General features: G+C 38.0%; 1 protein-coding gene across 4 annotated transcripts in view; it reads right to left on the reverse strand.

Moving 5' to 3' along the window:
• Positions 1–4849: 4849 nt before the first annotated feature.
• Positions 4850–15916, reverse strand: part of CRLF1 (cytokine receptor like factor 1) — a 211527-nt gene continuing 200460 nt past the window's right edge. Inside the window, exon 8 of one of the 4 annotated variants that reach the window (XM_077254565.1) lies at positions 4850–5259. In XM_077254565.1, the coding sequence (XP_077110680.1) occupies positions 5227–5259 (33 nt within the window). In that variant the 3' untranslated portion in view covers positions 4850–5226. Of the gene's footprint in view, positions 5297–15916 lie in introns of all 4 variants that reach the window. The other 3 variants (XM_077254486.1, XM_077254336.1, XM_077254409.1) reach the window with 3 other exon arrangements.

Raw genomic sequence — 15916 nt, forward strand, 5'->3', positions numbered from 1 at the left:
ACAGCGCTATAGCCAGTGCCCTAGACAATAATAATGCCCCCGTGCACCCAAAAAAACAACTATCCTCCATTTGTGCAGTACATTGCAGGAGTGCTCTCTCTGAGCATACATAGAGTAATGGTAACTATATTCTTCCTCAAAGTAATAATTCCCCCTCATGCCTCCTTGTAGCTATACATCACTTATAGCAATAGTAATAATGCCCCCCTGTTCCTCTTTATAGTAAAAATACCCCCATGTCTCCTTATAGCTATATAGCCCCTACATTAATAGTAATAATGACCCCTGTGCCTCCTTATAGCTATACAGCACCTATAGCAATAGTAATAATGTCCCGTGCCTCTTCAAGTAAAATGCCTCCTATGCCTCCTTATAGCTATATAGCCCCAATAGTAATAGTAATAATGCCCCATGCATCTTTATAGTAAAATGACTCTTATGCCTCCTTATAGCTATATAGCCCCTATAGTAACAGTAATAATGCCCCATGCCTCTTTATAGTAAAATGACTCCTGTGCCTCCTTATAGCTATATAGCCTCTATAGTAACAGTAATAATGCCCCATGCCTCTTTATAGTAAAATGACTCCTGTGCCTCCTTATAGCTATATAGCCCCTATAGTAATAGTAATAATGCCCCATGCATCTTTATAGTAAAATAACTCCTGTGCCTTCTTATAGCTATATAGCTTCTATAGTAATAGTAATAATGCCCCATGTCTCTTTATAGTAAGATGCCTCCTATGCCTTCTTATAGCTATATAGCCCCTGTAGTAATAGTAATAATGCCCGCTGTGCCTGTTTATAGTAAAAATGCCTCCATACTTCCTTATAGCTATATAGCCCCTACAGTAATAGTAATAATGTCCCATGCCTCTTTATAGCAAAAATGCCTCCTATGCCTCCTTATAGCTATGTAGCCCCTATAGTAATAGTAATAATGCCCATGTGCCTCTTTATAGTATTAATGTGCTCTGTGCCTCCTTATAATAATATTATTGATAATTCCCCCTTACAAGAGTCTATATAATAATAATGTTTCTCAGTACCTTCTTATAATAAATAATAATACCCCTTATGCCTTATTATTATAATAGTGCCCCCTGGATTTTCTTATTATAATAATAATACTGCCCCATGAGTCTTTTTAACCCCTTAACAACCAGAGATATTTTTGGTTTTGCATTTTCATTTTTTGCTCCCCTTCTTCCCAGAGTCATAACATATTTATTTTTTGGCCAACATGGCCACATGAGGGCTTGTTTTTTGCAAGATGAGTTGCACTTTTGAATGACACCATTGGCTTTACATATTGCGTACTGGAAATCAGGAAAACAATTCCAAGTGCGGTGAAATTGCAAAAAAGCGCAATTCCACAATTGTTTTTTTGTTTTGCTTTTTTACTAGGTTCACTAAATGCTAAAACTGACCTACATTATGATTCTCAAGGTCATTACGAGTTCTTAGACAAGAAACATGACTAGGTTCTTTTTTATCTAAGTAGTAAAAGCTATTTCAAAGTTACAACTTACAAAACTTACAAAAAAAAAAATTGTGCCATTTTCTGATACCGTTAGCGTGTCCATTTTTTGTGATCTTGGGTTGGATCAGGGCTTATTTTTTGTGTGCCAAGCTGATGTTTTTAAAGATTGCATTTTGCTGCAGATACGATCTTTTGATTGCCCGTTTGATTGCTCTTGCGACGACCAAAAAAACGTAATTCTGGCATTTTGACTTTTTTGCTTGTTACTCTGTTTAGTGATCGGGTTAACTATTTTTTAAATTGATAGATCGGGCAATTCTTAATGCGGCGATACTAAATATGTGTATGTTTGATTTTTTTTTGTATTGTTTTATATTGAATGAGGCAAAAGGGGGGTGATTTGAACTTTAATTTTTTTTTTAGATTTTGAAAAACATTATTTTTACTTTTGGCATGCTTCAATAGTCCCCATGGGATGCCATAACCCGATTGCCTCTGCTACATTCAGGCGATCAACAGATTTATCAGAATTGCTGACTTGTTATGAGCGCCAACGACCGGGCAGCGCTCAAAACAATCCAGCAGTAACAACCAAAGAGGTCTGCTGGAGACCTCAGGTTGTCATGCCAACCTATCGGCAACCTGTGGTCATATGACACAGGAGCCGATGGGCGGATTTCCGGCCCGCTTTCCAGAAGAGTTTGACAGCGGCTTTTAATGGGTTAACAGCCGCAAATGGATCACGATTCCACCCGCCGCTGTTAGCGGCACATGTCAGCTGTTCAAAACAGCTGACATGTGGCGGAGAAAATGTTGGCTCAGCACTGGAGCCCACATCAAAGGGAGGGTGTCCAACATTGGCATACTATTATGCCGGATGTCGGAAAGGGGTTAATATAGTAATAGTGCCCCCTTGGCTTTTTATAATTTTATGTTAATAGAAATAGTGCCTCAGTGCACCTTGTTATAAAAATAACAATGCCCCTTTGGCCTCCTTATAATAATAGAACTTTCTGTGGCTGTAAAACAATAAAAATAAACTAATGCCTTACCCCGCTCGCACGCCGAGCAGTGATGATGTGCTTCTCTTCACCTTAGAATTTCACCTGGCACAGAAGGCACAATGAAATTACCATATGTCATCATGCTGTCCATTGTCTCCTGCATCGTACTGGCCTCTGTCCAGTCTCAGGAAGCAGCCTGTGGCCTGATAGAATAAGTGGCTAAGCATGTTTCTCTGGTTTATTACAGTTGCTAAAAGTATTCATTTTGTAAGAAAACGGACATCATTAAAAGGGTTGTGGCCCATGCAAACTGGCCCATCTGGCATTTTGTAAAAATGTGGGTGCTATATAAATAAATAAAAGTATTATTATTATTGCCAGAATACTTAAAGCAAGTAGAAAGCCAAAATTGTTGTCCAGCTTTGGAATACAAATCGGCAGTTAATCTATGCAACTGCAGGCTTGTTAATCCTCAGAGTGCACATTGTGGATGTGTGGATTCTCTGGTGCCAACTCTGGGAACGGGCAGTCATGTAACTACAAGTATGTGATATGCATACTCCCAGCCACAATCCGATTAGATGTATCTGGACTTGCTCAGTTCACTTGTATTGAGCGAGACTGTGCACGTCTAGTTGTCACATGACTGCATGTATGCAAATCGCATACTTGCGGTCACTCACACGCCCTCTCCCAGCAGTGGCATCACAGAATCCTAACAGCATGCACACTGCGCACTGTTAGGACTCACGGGTCTGCAGTTACACAGAGTGACTGCAGCCTTGTACCCTGAGGCAGGACAATATAGTTTTTAATCCAACAAAGGCCTTTTCTCTCTGCCAATTTTTAGAAATGACGTCCAGTGTGTCAAAAACTACACTCTTGTAAAATGTGATGTTAATCTTTCATAAGGGCAATTTTTCTTGTATGCATATATAACTGGGTTTTCTGCATGTAATTTTTGTGTGTGCAATTTTCATGTTTTTTTCAGAGCTGTTTACATGTGGTAGATATGCTGCAGATTTTTCATCTACATTTGTTTGAGAAAAATATGCAGCTTATTCCTTTAGCAGCAAACCGTATGAGTTTTTATGAAATTTTATACCACACACTTCAAAAAAATCTGATGGCAATTACTGACCTGCATTGGTATTTTAAAATCATATTTTATCTAAGCAATAAATGCAGATTTTGTCGCAAATTTTGATGCAGATTTGCCATGGATCAGAATTGAGGTTTGTAAACACACAGACTTCTGAAAGTCTTATGTAGCTGAATGGGACTTTCAATAATATTTCTGCGTACCCTCAGTAAAATAATAGTGTAAAGTATAAGCTCAGTGAGTTGTATAGAAAATATCTTCAGGGATCATTCAGAAGTCTGTTTTTCTAGCACAAATACTCTCTGTTGTTGTCTTGGACAAAACTCATACTCATTGCCTAAAGAACAGTTTACATGTCCGTGCATATTCATGGTCTCAGTGGTCTGCAGAAAATCTGGGAGACACTTAGATGCCATATGTGTGTTGTCCATTTGTCACAGACACCTCCATCAGCTTTTTTCATCAGCGAAAAAAAATGATGGAAGTGACTAAACTGGTAAAAATTGACAATGAACAAACTCTGATGACACCTCTACTCAAAAGCACTGATGAAATTTGGACCGCTTTTTGCATACGTGAAAAATCACTGACGTCTGAATGAGCCATTAGAGTTTACAGAGGTTCTGTAATTTGACATACAGGTAAACTAATAAAGCATGAAGCCTCTTAAAAATTACTGAAGCAAGTGCAATATGTCTGTATAGTGGCACAAGGCTTAGTTCCTTATTGCATCTTTACAGGCACTCTTTGTGTTGTAGTACGGTAACCCTGTATTTTTCCTTATGCAATGTTCACACGTTCAGTGTTTGGTCAGTATTTTACATCAGTATTTGTAAGCAAAAACCATTAGTGGGTGAGAAATACAGAAGTGGTGACAAGTTTCTATTATACTTTTCCTCTGATTATTCCACTCCTGGTTTTGGCTTATAAATATCTGGATGCATCAGAAGTGATTTAAGAAGAGAGTATCTTTGTAATGTTTCATGGGATGCAACGTGCAACAACTATATTTATGAGAAAAGTTGCAAGTGAAATAGGAACTACATGGAAGTACAGTATAAGCCGTAGATGTCAATGGGTGATAGTTTACATATCTTTTATATTATGGCTGCGTTCAAAAGACCTTGACTGTTTTTCAGTTGAAATTTAGTTTGTGAACACTGCTCTTCAGGACTTAAGGAACGGTCAGCATTTTCTTTAATAAAATCACAAATGCTCAAGCTGTGAAAACAAAACTTCATTTCTGTAATTATAGAGAAAATATTTTAATTTTTTTAAAAAATATCTAACTGATGACAAGAACATATAAAACACATAAACACTACATTTCTGTGAGCATTACAAACATGATCAAAATGTACAAAATTTAAATAAGAAATAAAAATAGGATTCCAGGTAAAACCATTGAACAAACACAGTTCTGTAAAAAATAGTCTTATACAAGACTTTTTGGTCACCTTCAAACCATGATTTCAGGTGTGGAATGTGACGTACATTGAAATGAAAACACGCAACTTCATCTCTGCTGGAGTCTCTTTCTTTAGAATTACAAAGCTTGCCATCAGGATCTCAAAGGGCGAACTTAAAAGTCTTCCTCAAGGTGATGCTCATGCTTCGCTGCAGCTTTGTGTAAGGTCCTCACATCCGCTTCCTTTGCGTCCTCCTGCCCGGCTAAAATAAGATGCTATAACTTATCACCTGGTAGAACCTGAAAGCATAGAAAATATCTTCAAGGTACTTTTTCAGTTTTAAAACAGAACCTTAAATTGGTCTCGTTGGTGGGGATGGTCCTAACTTATTATCTCAGTTCTTGTATGATAGCTTAACTAATCAGAGAAAAGAGTGCTTTGTATCTGCTATTACACGTTGATAACAACAAGGATAATTATTCATCTATCCATCTAATATATACCACTATTTTATGAACAAATTATATAAAGAATATTAATTGTGATTGGTCATTTACTTGCATTGTGATCCTTCTTTAATGTTCTTAAAAGAAACCTGTAATGTAAAAAAAAACTATTATCCTGCAGATACGGGGTTAATCTGTAGGTTAATAGCTTTCCGAAGCTGTCCGGTGTTCGCACTGAGAGTCCCGCTGCCGAGAGGAAATTAACTTTATTCCTCCCAACAAACATGGGCTTTCAGTCATAGAGGTGGGACTGGGCAGTGTCAGTCACCACTCAGTGCATAGTGAGCAGCAGCTGTAACCACACCCCGGCATGGACTGACAACCAAGAGGGCAACAGGGCTCTCAGTGCACGCACAGGGCAGCTTCATAACAATATTAACCCGCATATTAACCATATATTTTTATATATGACAGGTTCCCTTTAAAGTACATTCTAAAAAATTTTTATAAGGGTCCCACATAAAGATGGACAAATTTATTTGAGCAGAATTGAATTCTACTACTACTAAAGTTTTTTTAAAATCTGCATTCTCCAGAAAGAAGATTTTTTTTTTGTTATTTGCTCTATATGAATTCAGCAAAAATGCCAGCTGGCTGGCTGCCATTTTGCTGAACCATAGAGGACTGGCAAAAAGGATAAAAAATAATAATAATACTCATCTCACTGCCCACCTCTTTGACCATCTTCACTGCTCTCTCGGCATACAATCCTTGGCATTTCTTCTTGCTGTCACCACATGCTGAAACCCCAAGCATTTTCATGCTAAGCTGGGGCTTCCAGTCTTGACTAGGACTGGGACGTCTATGCACATACGTATTCGTCATAAAGTCACAATGTGCGCCACAACCTTATAACTCACATGTAAGGCAAGGACTTCAAGCTGTGACTGGGTCTAGGACTTCTCTGCATAGGTGCAGGGACTTCCCAGGCCTAGTCACAGATGGAAGTTCTGGTCTAGTGTGAAGATGCTCAATGTTTCATAGTGAGGGGGTGGTAAGTAGAGGCACCTAAGACCGTACAAGGGACAATAAGCAGCAGAGTTGAACAGTAAGAAGATTATAAGTTGCTTTTTTATTTTACATCTTATTTTTATTATGCCCCTGAGTCTTTCCAGACTAAGACTCATTGCATAGTGGGACATTCTGAGACTTTCTAATATCTCTCAATTTCTCCACATTTTCAAAATGTATTTTTGCTAATGAAATACAGCTCATTACAAGAGACCTTTGCTAGATGAACATTTTCTGAAGTATGTTTCTATTCACTGAGTGCAGTAAAGATCTTTAAAATGGCAGGGGAATGGAAAACAAAGTACCGTATATACTCGAGTATAAGCCGAGATTTTCAGCCCAAATTTTTGGGCTGAAAGTGCCCCCTCGGCTTATACTCGAGTCACGGTCGGCGGGTGAGGGGGGGAGGGCGCCCGGGGCATACTCACCTAGTCCCGGCGATTCTGACGCTCCCCTGCCCGTCCCACGGTCTCCGGGTGCAGCAGCCTCTTCCCCTGAGCGGTCACGTGGGACCGCTCATTAGAGAAATGAATAGGCGGCTCCACCTCCCATAGGGGCGGAGCCGCCTATTCATTTCTCTAATGAGCGGTGCCGGTGACCGCTGACAGAGAAAGAGGCTGCGGCACCGAAGACAGGCAGGGGGAAGGAGCGGGACGCCGGGAGCAGGTAAGTATGACATATTCACCTCTCCTCGTTCCACTCGCCGGGCGCTGTCTCCATCTTCCCGGCGTCTCTCTCTCCGCTCTGACTGTTCAGGCAGAGGGCGCGATGACGCATATAGTGTGCGCGCCGCCCTCTGCCTGATCAGTCAGTGCGGAGAGACGCCGGGAAGATGGCGCCGAGGAGCTGCAAGCAAGACAGGTGAGTATGTGTTTTATTATTTTTATTGCAGCAGCAGCAGCACAGCTATGGGGCAATAATGGACGGTGCAGAGCACTATATGGCACAGCTATGGGGCAACGGTGCAGAGCACTATATGGCACAGCTATGGGGCAATAATGGTGCAGAGCACTATATGGCACAGCTATGGGGCAATAATGGTGCAGAGCACTGTATGGCACAGCTATGGGGCAATGGTGCAGAGCACTATATGGCACAGCTATGGGGCAATGGTGCAGAGCACTATATGGCACAGCTATGGGGCAACGGTACAGAGCACTATATGGCACAGCTATGGGGCAATAATGGTGCAGAGCACTATATGGCACAGCTATGGGGCAATAATGGTGCAGAGCACTATATGGCACAGCTATGGGGCAATAATGGTGCAGAGCACTATATGGCACAGCTATGGGGCAATAATGGTGCAGAGCACTATATGGCACAGCTATGGGGCAATAATGGTGCAGAGCACTATATGGCACAGCTATGGGGCAATAATGGTGCAGAGCACTATATGGCACAGCTATGGGGCAATAATGGTGCAGAGCACTGTATGGCACAGCTATGGGGCAATAATGGTGCAGAGCACTGTATGGCACAGCTATGGGGCAATAATGGTGCAGAGCACTATATGGCACAGCTATGGGGCAATAATGGTGCAGAGCACTATATGGCACAGCTATGGGGCAATAATGGTGCAGAGCACTGTATGGCACAGCTATGGGGCAATAATGGTGCAGAGCACTATATGGCACAGCTATGGGGCAATAATGGTGCAGAGCACTGTATGGCACAGCTATGGGACAATAATGGTGCAGTGCACTATATGGCACAGCTATGGGGCAATTATGGACGGTGCAGAGCACTATATGGCACAGCTATGGGGCAATTATGAACGGTGCAGAGCACTATATGGCACAGCTATGGGGCCATAATGAACAGTATGGAGCATCTATTTTTATTTTTGAAATTCACCGGTAGCTGCTGCATTTTCCACCCTAGGCTTATACTCGAGTCAATAAGTTTTCCCAGTTTTTTGTGGCAAAATTAGGGGGGTCGGCTTATACTCGGGTCGGCTTATACTCGAGTATATACGGTATATTAGAAAATTGGAGAGTTTCCATAATATATTGGATAAATGTAGTTTACATAAAATTGGAAAACCTTTTGGTCCGTATTTTTCTTTAGTATTTTTGAGCTAAGTAAGAATGGAACCTGGAGTGAATAATAATACTAGCAGAAAGGTTTTATTGGATTTTGTACCCACTCCTAGTTTTATGTGAAGTAAAATACTGGCAAACATACTGACCTCAAATCATCATTGCCATTGAGCCTGTTTTTTGTCTTGTTTTTTTGGCTTTTCCGCCTTTCTGTTCTAACCCAATTTTTTCTTCTATTTGTTTTGAGGTCTATTTTAAATGTGCTCGACTATTTTTTTTCTTATTTTCCGTTTTGTGAGCTAAGTCTAACAATTCCTACTGCTACTATTTAAAATGTCTCAACATTTGTAGCAATATCGCTTTGCCTCCCCCTTAATGTATTTTAGAGTACGCCAGCATTTTGCCCCAATTTGTGTGACTTTTTCATGCCAACATGTGCCAAAAAGTTGCAAAAGCAGTAAAATACAAAAAAGACTATTTTTTACTGTGTGCCAAATTCATGAATCACATGTGCCTTATTGATGAATTTGGTGCCAAAAACCGTGACTGATACTACAAGAGAAAAAGGAAAGTGACTTAAAAGAAACACAAATGATAAATCGTGGCAACAATTTCCTTGATTGTGTGAAGATATAATATCAAAATATCCTACATATGTAAACAATTTTGAAGTGTTTCTTAGAACTCATATAAATGTTTGTCAGTTTAAACTGGTGTTCCATTATTTTAATGTGATGTCATATCCCCAGGAGATCCCATAAAATTAGGATCTAAGTGAGTCAGTCATCTGGAACAAGTGCTGGTCCTAAGAATTAAGGGAGCAAGTATACTTTGGCATTTCTCCTACAAAGTCATGCTCCTGGCCACAGATTTGTTTGTGGCAGCTGATCCACAACAATCACGAGGTGATGGAAAATACAAACAATAATTAGTAAATGACAAATGAAATTTTCTGTTGCTTACTTACTATTTTGTTAAAATATTTTTAGCACCTTAGACATTTATAACATAACTGGTAGGTGAATATCCTAGATGTGTGACATTTATGGTATACCAGCTATATAAATCAAAAAATATCTAAGGAAAGATTATAGGATATGGTGGAAATATCTACAGCATGAAGATAACAATGAATAATCTGTATTTCTTATTTACACTAGCTATGGACTCCACTTACCACACTATAATATATTTATTAACATAAAAAGGTCTTCTCAACATCTTATATGTGAAAAATGCAAAAGCTTGCAAAAACAATCAGCTTTACAATTTACTTGGTATTAAAAGTCTTATCTGTTCTCAAGAGCGCTGAGATTTTAAATTTTATTGTTTACTATTTGTTACTAAGGTTACCAGTCACCACTACAGTCTATCAGCAGTGGCAGGTCTCCTAGGCAAGAAGCACAGCGCTTACAAGCTGTTTGCTATAGAGTTTGCTAATACTGCTTGAAGTCGGCCGGTTCACTATATATGGCCAGTTAAACTATCACTGTGCTCCTCCAATTCTGCAGAGACAAAGCAGTCTCTAATTGCTGCATCAGAGAGAACAGTTTGGGCCAGTGGCACAACTATGATGCTAGGCCAAACTATTAATCATCAAGAGTGCACCAATTTCCTGTAGGCAGTAAACCAGAAGACAGAATAGCAGTGTTCTTCAATTCAACAACTTGAAACAACCTCTTTAAAAAGTGTAAACCTGTATATTATCAGAAAGTTTGCATTGCTATCTTGCAACGTATTTTGATTACTTATGTAAATACAGTATTTTATCTGTCTAGATAGTGAAATATGCAACAAGTCACACCAATACAACCAAATGTTTGTTGTGACAGATATTACAGATGTAGCAGTTGACAGATTGACGGCTGCAGTGTGCCATGGCATCAGGGTACCATGCAGCTTATTCACATTGAATGATAACAGCTGCAGGACTCAAATATTAATGTAGCGCAGCAGGCATCATGATGGTGATTGCTACATCTGTAAGTGGCTTTTTCTTTGAAATTAAAGCCCAAATTTATTAAGATTTTTGTTTTGCACGCAAGTCTAAATGAAGGCACTGCTAAGATAAGATGCTCCTAATACATTGAGAGGTATATGTATCTTAACAAATAAAGCGCATCTTACAACTGCCATGTCCCTTCTGTGGAAATGTTACTCCAGCCAAGGTCTGCCATACATTACTGGCATAACGTGTGCTATTTAAGTGGCATAAATTACTATGACATTGCCTTTTGGACTTATCCCAACTTTACCCAAATTGCTGGAGTTGTCTACAAGCTGACGCAAACACGGTCTGGCGTAAAAGTGCCGCATATCACAATTTGTTTGCCCAAAGTTGAGTTGCTCAAAAATTTTGCAGCATTTTAAGATGTTTTATTCATTTAGTATACCATTTTTATATTTCAATAGATGCACAAATGTAATACATGGCATCCAATGACATAATTTGTCTATTTTATGAATAAGTTGTCCCTTTGACACACAAAAAGGATAAAACAAACAGATCAAAGTGTCCATATTTTTTTTCACAAAACTATAAGTCTGGGCTAACACATCGCTTGGTCTGCTTCTACATCATTAAAAAATAATTGTAAATGGCTGCTTACTGAGAGTAGCCACTCGGATTTTGCAAAACCATGCCACCATTAAGAATAGGAAGCCATCAGCATTTAATTTCTAATGATGCAGTGGAAAGCTCCTATGACATTTAGGAATCGAACTTTTCCGCAAACGCACCTCTGACATCTGCTACGCATATGCAGAATGCTACATCTGACACAAGTCAAAAATTTGATGAATAACTGATGAACAGTAATTTTGTTCCTTGGTTCATCAGGTCTAATTAGTTCAGCATAACATTTCTATTTATGATACCTAAATGGAAACTTCTTTCTGCAAAGAAGAACAAATGTGAGATGACTGATTTATCTACAGGTCTATACAAGAATTGTATATATGTAATGCAACCCCTTAATGACTGATAAAACTTATTGTTCTGTACTACCAGTTAATAAGCTTACTTTTTTAGGGGATTTATCTGATTAATTAAACATGTCTATTATACCATCAGCAGTACACAACTATAAAGAAGCTTGTTATTATATTATTTAAGAGACTGATTTCCTGTCTAAGCTTGGTCTCTCTATGTTATTTTATAGGAAGGCTTAAATGAGCCAATCTGAACCAGCTGTGACTTCCATTCCTGGCATCCCTTCTTCACACTCCTCCAGTGCTTTCTCCCTATTGCCCGATAAATTCATCTGTAACTTTTCTAGCTAACAAATTCCCGCTCTAAAAGCTTCATGGTATCTCAATTAGCACTGCAAAAGGAACAACTTTTTTTAATTGTTGTATAAGACAAAAGGCGTCAGTCGTCTTATTTGTCCATTGAAATGGAAAGAATGTTCTACCATGTCTTTCTTCAGGAGGATGATCATTAGAAATAAAGAAATATGCAAAATTCTGATGCTTTTAATGGAATAATAAACATAAAAATGCACATAAAACATACCAATACTACTTCCCATAATCCCCATTTGTCGTTTGATCCTATTTTATCTCATATTACTAATAAAACTGAGAAAAATCTCCTTGAATAGCAGAAGACAAAAATACATTCTAGTCCCACCCATTGTTTAAGATCCACTCCTCCGCAATTCCCTAGCTGAAAAATTGAATAATTTCTAGGAAATTTAACTTTGTGTTCCCTGCATAATTTCTACACAACTTGCAGAAAATTATTATTTTACTATTCATTTCTAAAGTTCTACATGCACACACGCATTTATTTCCCAATAATTCTTATTAAATTGGTATAGTCTCTATTCCACTGCTTTAACTCGCTTCTATACGGAGATACAATACAGGAATATAGACCATAATAGACCAGATGATATTTTTCTTTCTTTACAGTTTCCTTTTATTTCTTTCCCAGACTTATCCTGTCCTAACCATCTGTGTCTTAGAGTACTTCAAACTGCTGTCGACTTTTTCCTATTTTGCTCCCTTCCCTAGCAGTCAATTCATTTAGCATTGAATTTCCGGGTAGCGTTAAACAAGTGTGACATGGTAAGTAACTTAGCCATGTGAAATAAGGCATGCCATTAATCACAGGAAATAATTGTCCTTGGAGTCCTCTGAAAAATATCAAGTATTCCAAAATAATGTTCTAATGGTCAAAGAGTTTCACACTAGAAAACACGAAAAACATACAAGTGTGCTTCTTAATGACAAGTAGTTTCTGGGACAACTTTCCTTCTACTGCAAGTGTCATCTGTAGCTACACTTTTTCAGACAAGCTTGTTTTAAAAGTACAGGTTCAATGAACTCTAACAATATATAATATGGCACCACTAGAGACATATAAACACATTAGAGATTGAGCAGGGAAAGGCTTGTAAAATGGTGTATACATTTTTATTCTCAGCTAAGTACATAAAAGGTACATTTCACAGAGTAGGAAGGGGTAATCAAATTGGAGAAAGTATGTATTGTAGGAAAAAGTTAGTATTGTGTCACCAGAGGTAGTAATACTTTCTCTATCAGAGGCTTTTATTGCCACATTTGAATTTCTTAAATATGTTGCACGTTAGGGACCCATGTGAAACAAATACCAATATGATGTGGTTTTACAAACTCTCCAACCTGCTTAATGATCTTATTCACTAAATGTTTCCTTTGTATTATTTGCTTTATTTAGCACAGTGGGAGGATTTGTTTGAATAGGTATGCCAGGTTGTAAAGTAGATAAGTATTGTTTTTAGGAAAATATGTCAATTAAATACAATATTATATATAATAATATAATTATATTATATAATTATATATATTAATATAACTTCAACAACGGTCATGGAATATAAATGTGTTGCCGTGTAAGACATTAAATATTGTATAGAGATCAGCAAATCAATTCGATGCTAATTCAATTAGATTAAAATGTTATAAAATTCAACCAATTTGCGATTTAGTTGGCGCAAATTGCCACAAAACATAGCCATCACCTTTTTCTACATTGCAGAAGATTACATCAGTCAAGGAAAGCTGATATGACCTTTGGAGCGACAATGCAGGCTTCCCCATAATACCTTGTTGGGACTATCAGAATCTGTGTAGAAACCTAGGCAGGGAATGAAACACTAATTTTAGGGTGATTTAGAATAGTGGGCGAATGTCCGGGCTCACAACTCAGCGCAAGATATGGGAAGAAAAAGTCCTAGCACATTGAACTCCAGACAGCGACAGTTTTGTATAACTGCAGCAGTGAAGATGATGAGTGTAGCAGTCTGAGAATAATACAGAAATTCAGTTGATGGGTGAGAGAGCTATATGTCAGGTGCCAGCAGCAGTGCCAGCAGCAGTGACAGATTCAGTGTAATTATCAATGACATGATGTAGTTGGCATCTGTCCTGCTGCATTTGAACTACAATTACACAATATTTTTTCTTCATTCTTAATGCACTATAAAGCAGAAAGCAGCACAATATTTTTCCAGAAAAAAAAGAGGGCAGATGGCTTTATGGAACATATGGAACATCACCTCAGTCACAGCAAGTTGATGATACCACTAACAGCATTGCCATTACTTAGAGTCATTGTTATGCAAAAAACAGTTCATCTGACCACAAATGAATAAGAAAGATATTTTTTGGACTGTTTTTCGAAAATTGTGAAAACTCTATTAGTGTGCTGAGTTGTTACATATGCGGTCGGATATGCCCAGATTTCTATATTTAGATCACATTGGTATTACTAAGGCTATTATTGTTATAACTAGCTTGAAATGGGATACACATGTCCCTTTAGGTAAAATTGAAGGCTTTGCTTCAAATCAATTTGATGCAGACCAACAATTGTAAGAAAATTGTTGAATCTGGCAAATTTGAATTTCTAAAGTTTCAATTATCTCTAATTTTGAAAAATATGTATGCCATTACTGACACTACATATGCTTTCTGTTACAATTTGATTAAATATTACCTTCCTACTTATCTCCATTACCATCATATACTTTCACAGTACTAGCTTACGACGCCATCACCACTGCTTGAGTTCTATAAATGTTATTTCAGCAATAATGAATTGCCCACTTTGAGGAGACGTGCATTACTGTTGCAAGCAGTTCTTTTCAACAATTAACATGACTGCCCGACACAAACCTGCAAAAGCAGTCATGAGTAGCAACATCATTAACAACACCTAACATCAAACGCCCCATTTAAGAGAAGCAGTTCCAGCCATCACAATTGGGGGAGTTAATTAAATATTTGACCAAATATAGTAGGATAATTTTCAAGTTGGTAATTTTGTATGTCCCACAAATTACCGTATGTTATATACAGTATATACGGTATCTAAATGGCTATCAGCAGAAAAAGTGCCCCATCCTTGTTTTAAGGGGGTGCTAACAGTAATAGACTGGAATCTTTCTTCTTTAATTCACTTACAGTTTGTTTTCTTCAATGCCTCCTCTTTTTGACACAAAATTATTAAGTAAAGTTTCTATGTTGTTCCTCAACTTCTTTGTGTGGATCATACTGACATTTTTTAAAAACTAAGCCTTTGGACTTAATTATTATACCAACATCTTGGTTTTAGAACTTATGATTTTTAACTCATGCTTTGCTTAGAATATGACGTAATACATATGTCCTAGTCAGTGAAAGGTTCAATCAAACAGGACTGCAAGCTCATTTTCTTTTTTTATCAGCTATAATTTTGTAGACTTTGTGGATCAACAGTTACTAGGTTCTTGATGTCTGGAATGATTCTGATTTCTCCTACACACAGCATGTTGATGATTTAGAATGAAATCACATATATGCTTATGTTCACGCATAGAAACGTTGCTTAACCCCTTCACCCCCAAGGGTGGTTTGCACGTTAATGACCGGGCCAATTTTTACAATTCTGACCACTGTCCCTTTATGAGGCTATAACTCTGGAACGCTTTGACGGATCTTGGCGATTCTGACATTGTTTTCTCGTGACATATTGTACTTCATGTTAGTGGTAAAATTTATTCGATATAACTTGCGTTTATTTGTGAAAAAAATGGAAATTTGGCGAAAATTTTGAAAATTTTGCAATTTTCCAACTTTGAATTTTTATGCCCTTAAATCACAGACATATGTCACGCAAAATACTTAATAAGTAACATTTCCCACATGTCTACTTTACATCAGTACAATTTTGGAACCAAAATTTTTTTTTGTGACGGAGTTATAAGGGTTAAAAGTTGACCAGCAATTTCTCATTTTTACAACACCATTTTTTTTTAGGGACCACATCTCATTTGAAGTCATTTTGAGGGGTCTATATGATAGAAAATACCCAAGTGTGACACCATTCTAAAAA

The sequence above is a fragment of the Ranitomeya variabilis genome, chromosome 1, assembly GCF_051348905.1.
Source record: "Ranitomeya variabilis isolate aRanVar5 chromosome 1, aRanVar5.hap1, whole genome shotgun sequence".
NCBI classification, from domain to species: Eukaryota; Metazoa; Chordata; class Amphibia; order Anura; family Dendrobatidae; genus Ranitomeya; species Ranitomeya variabilis.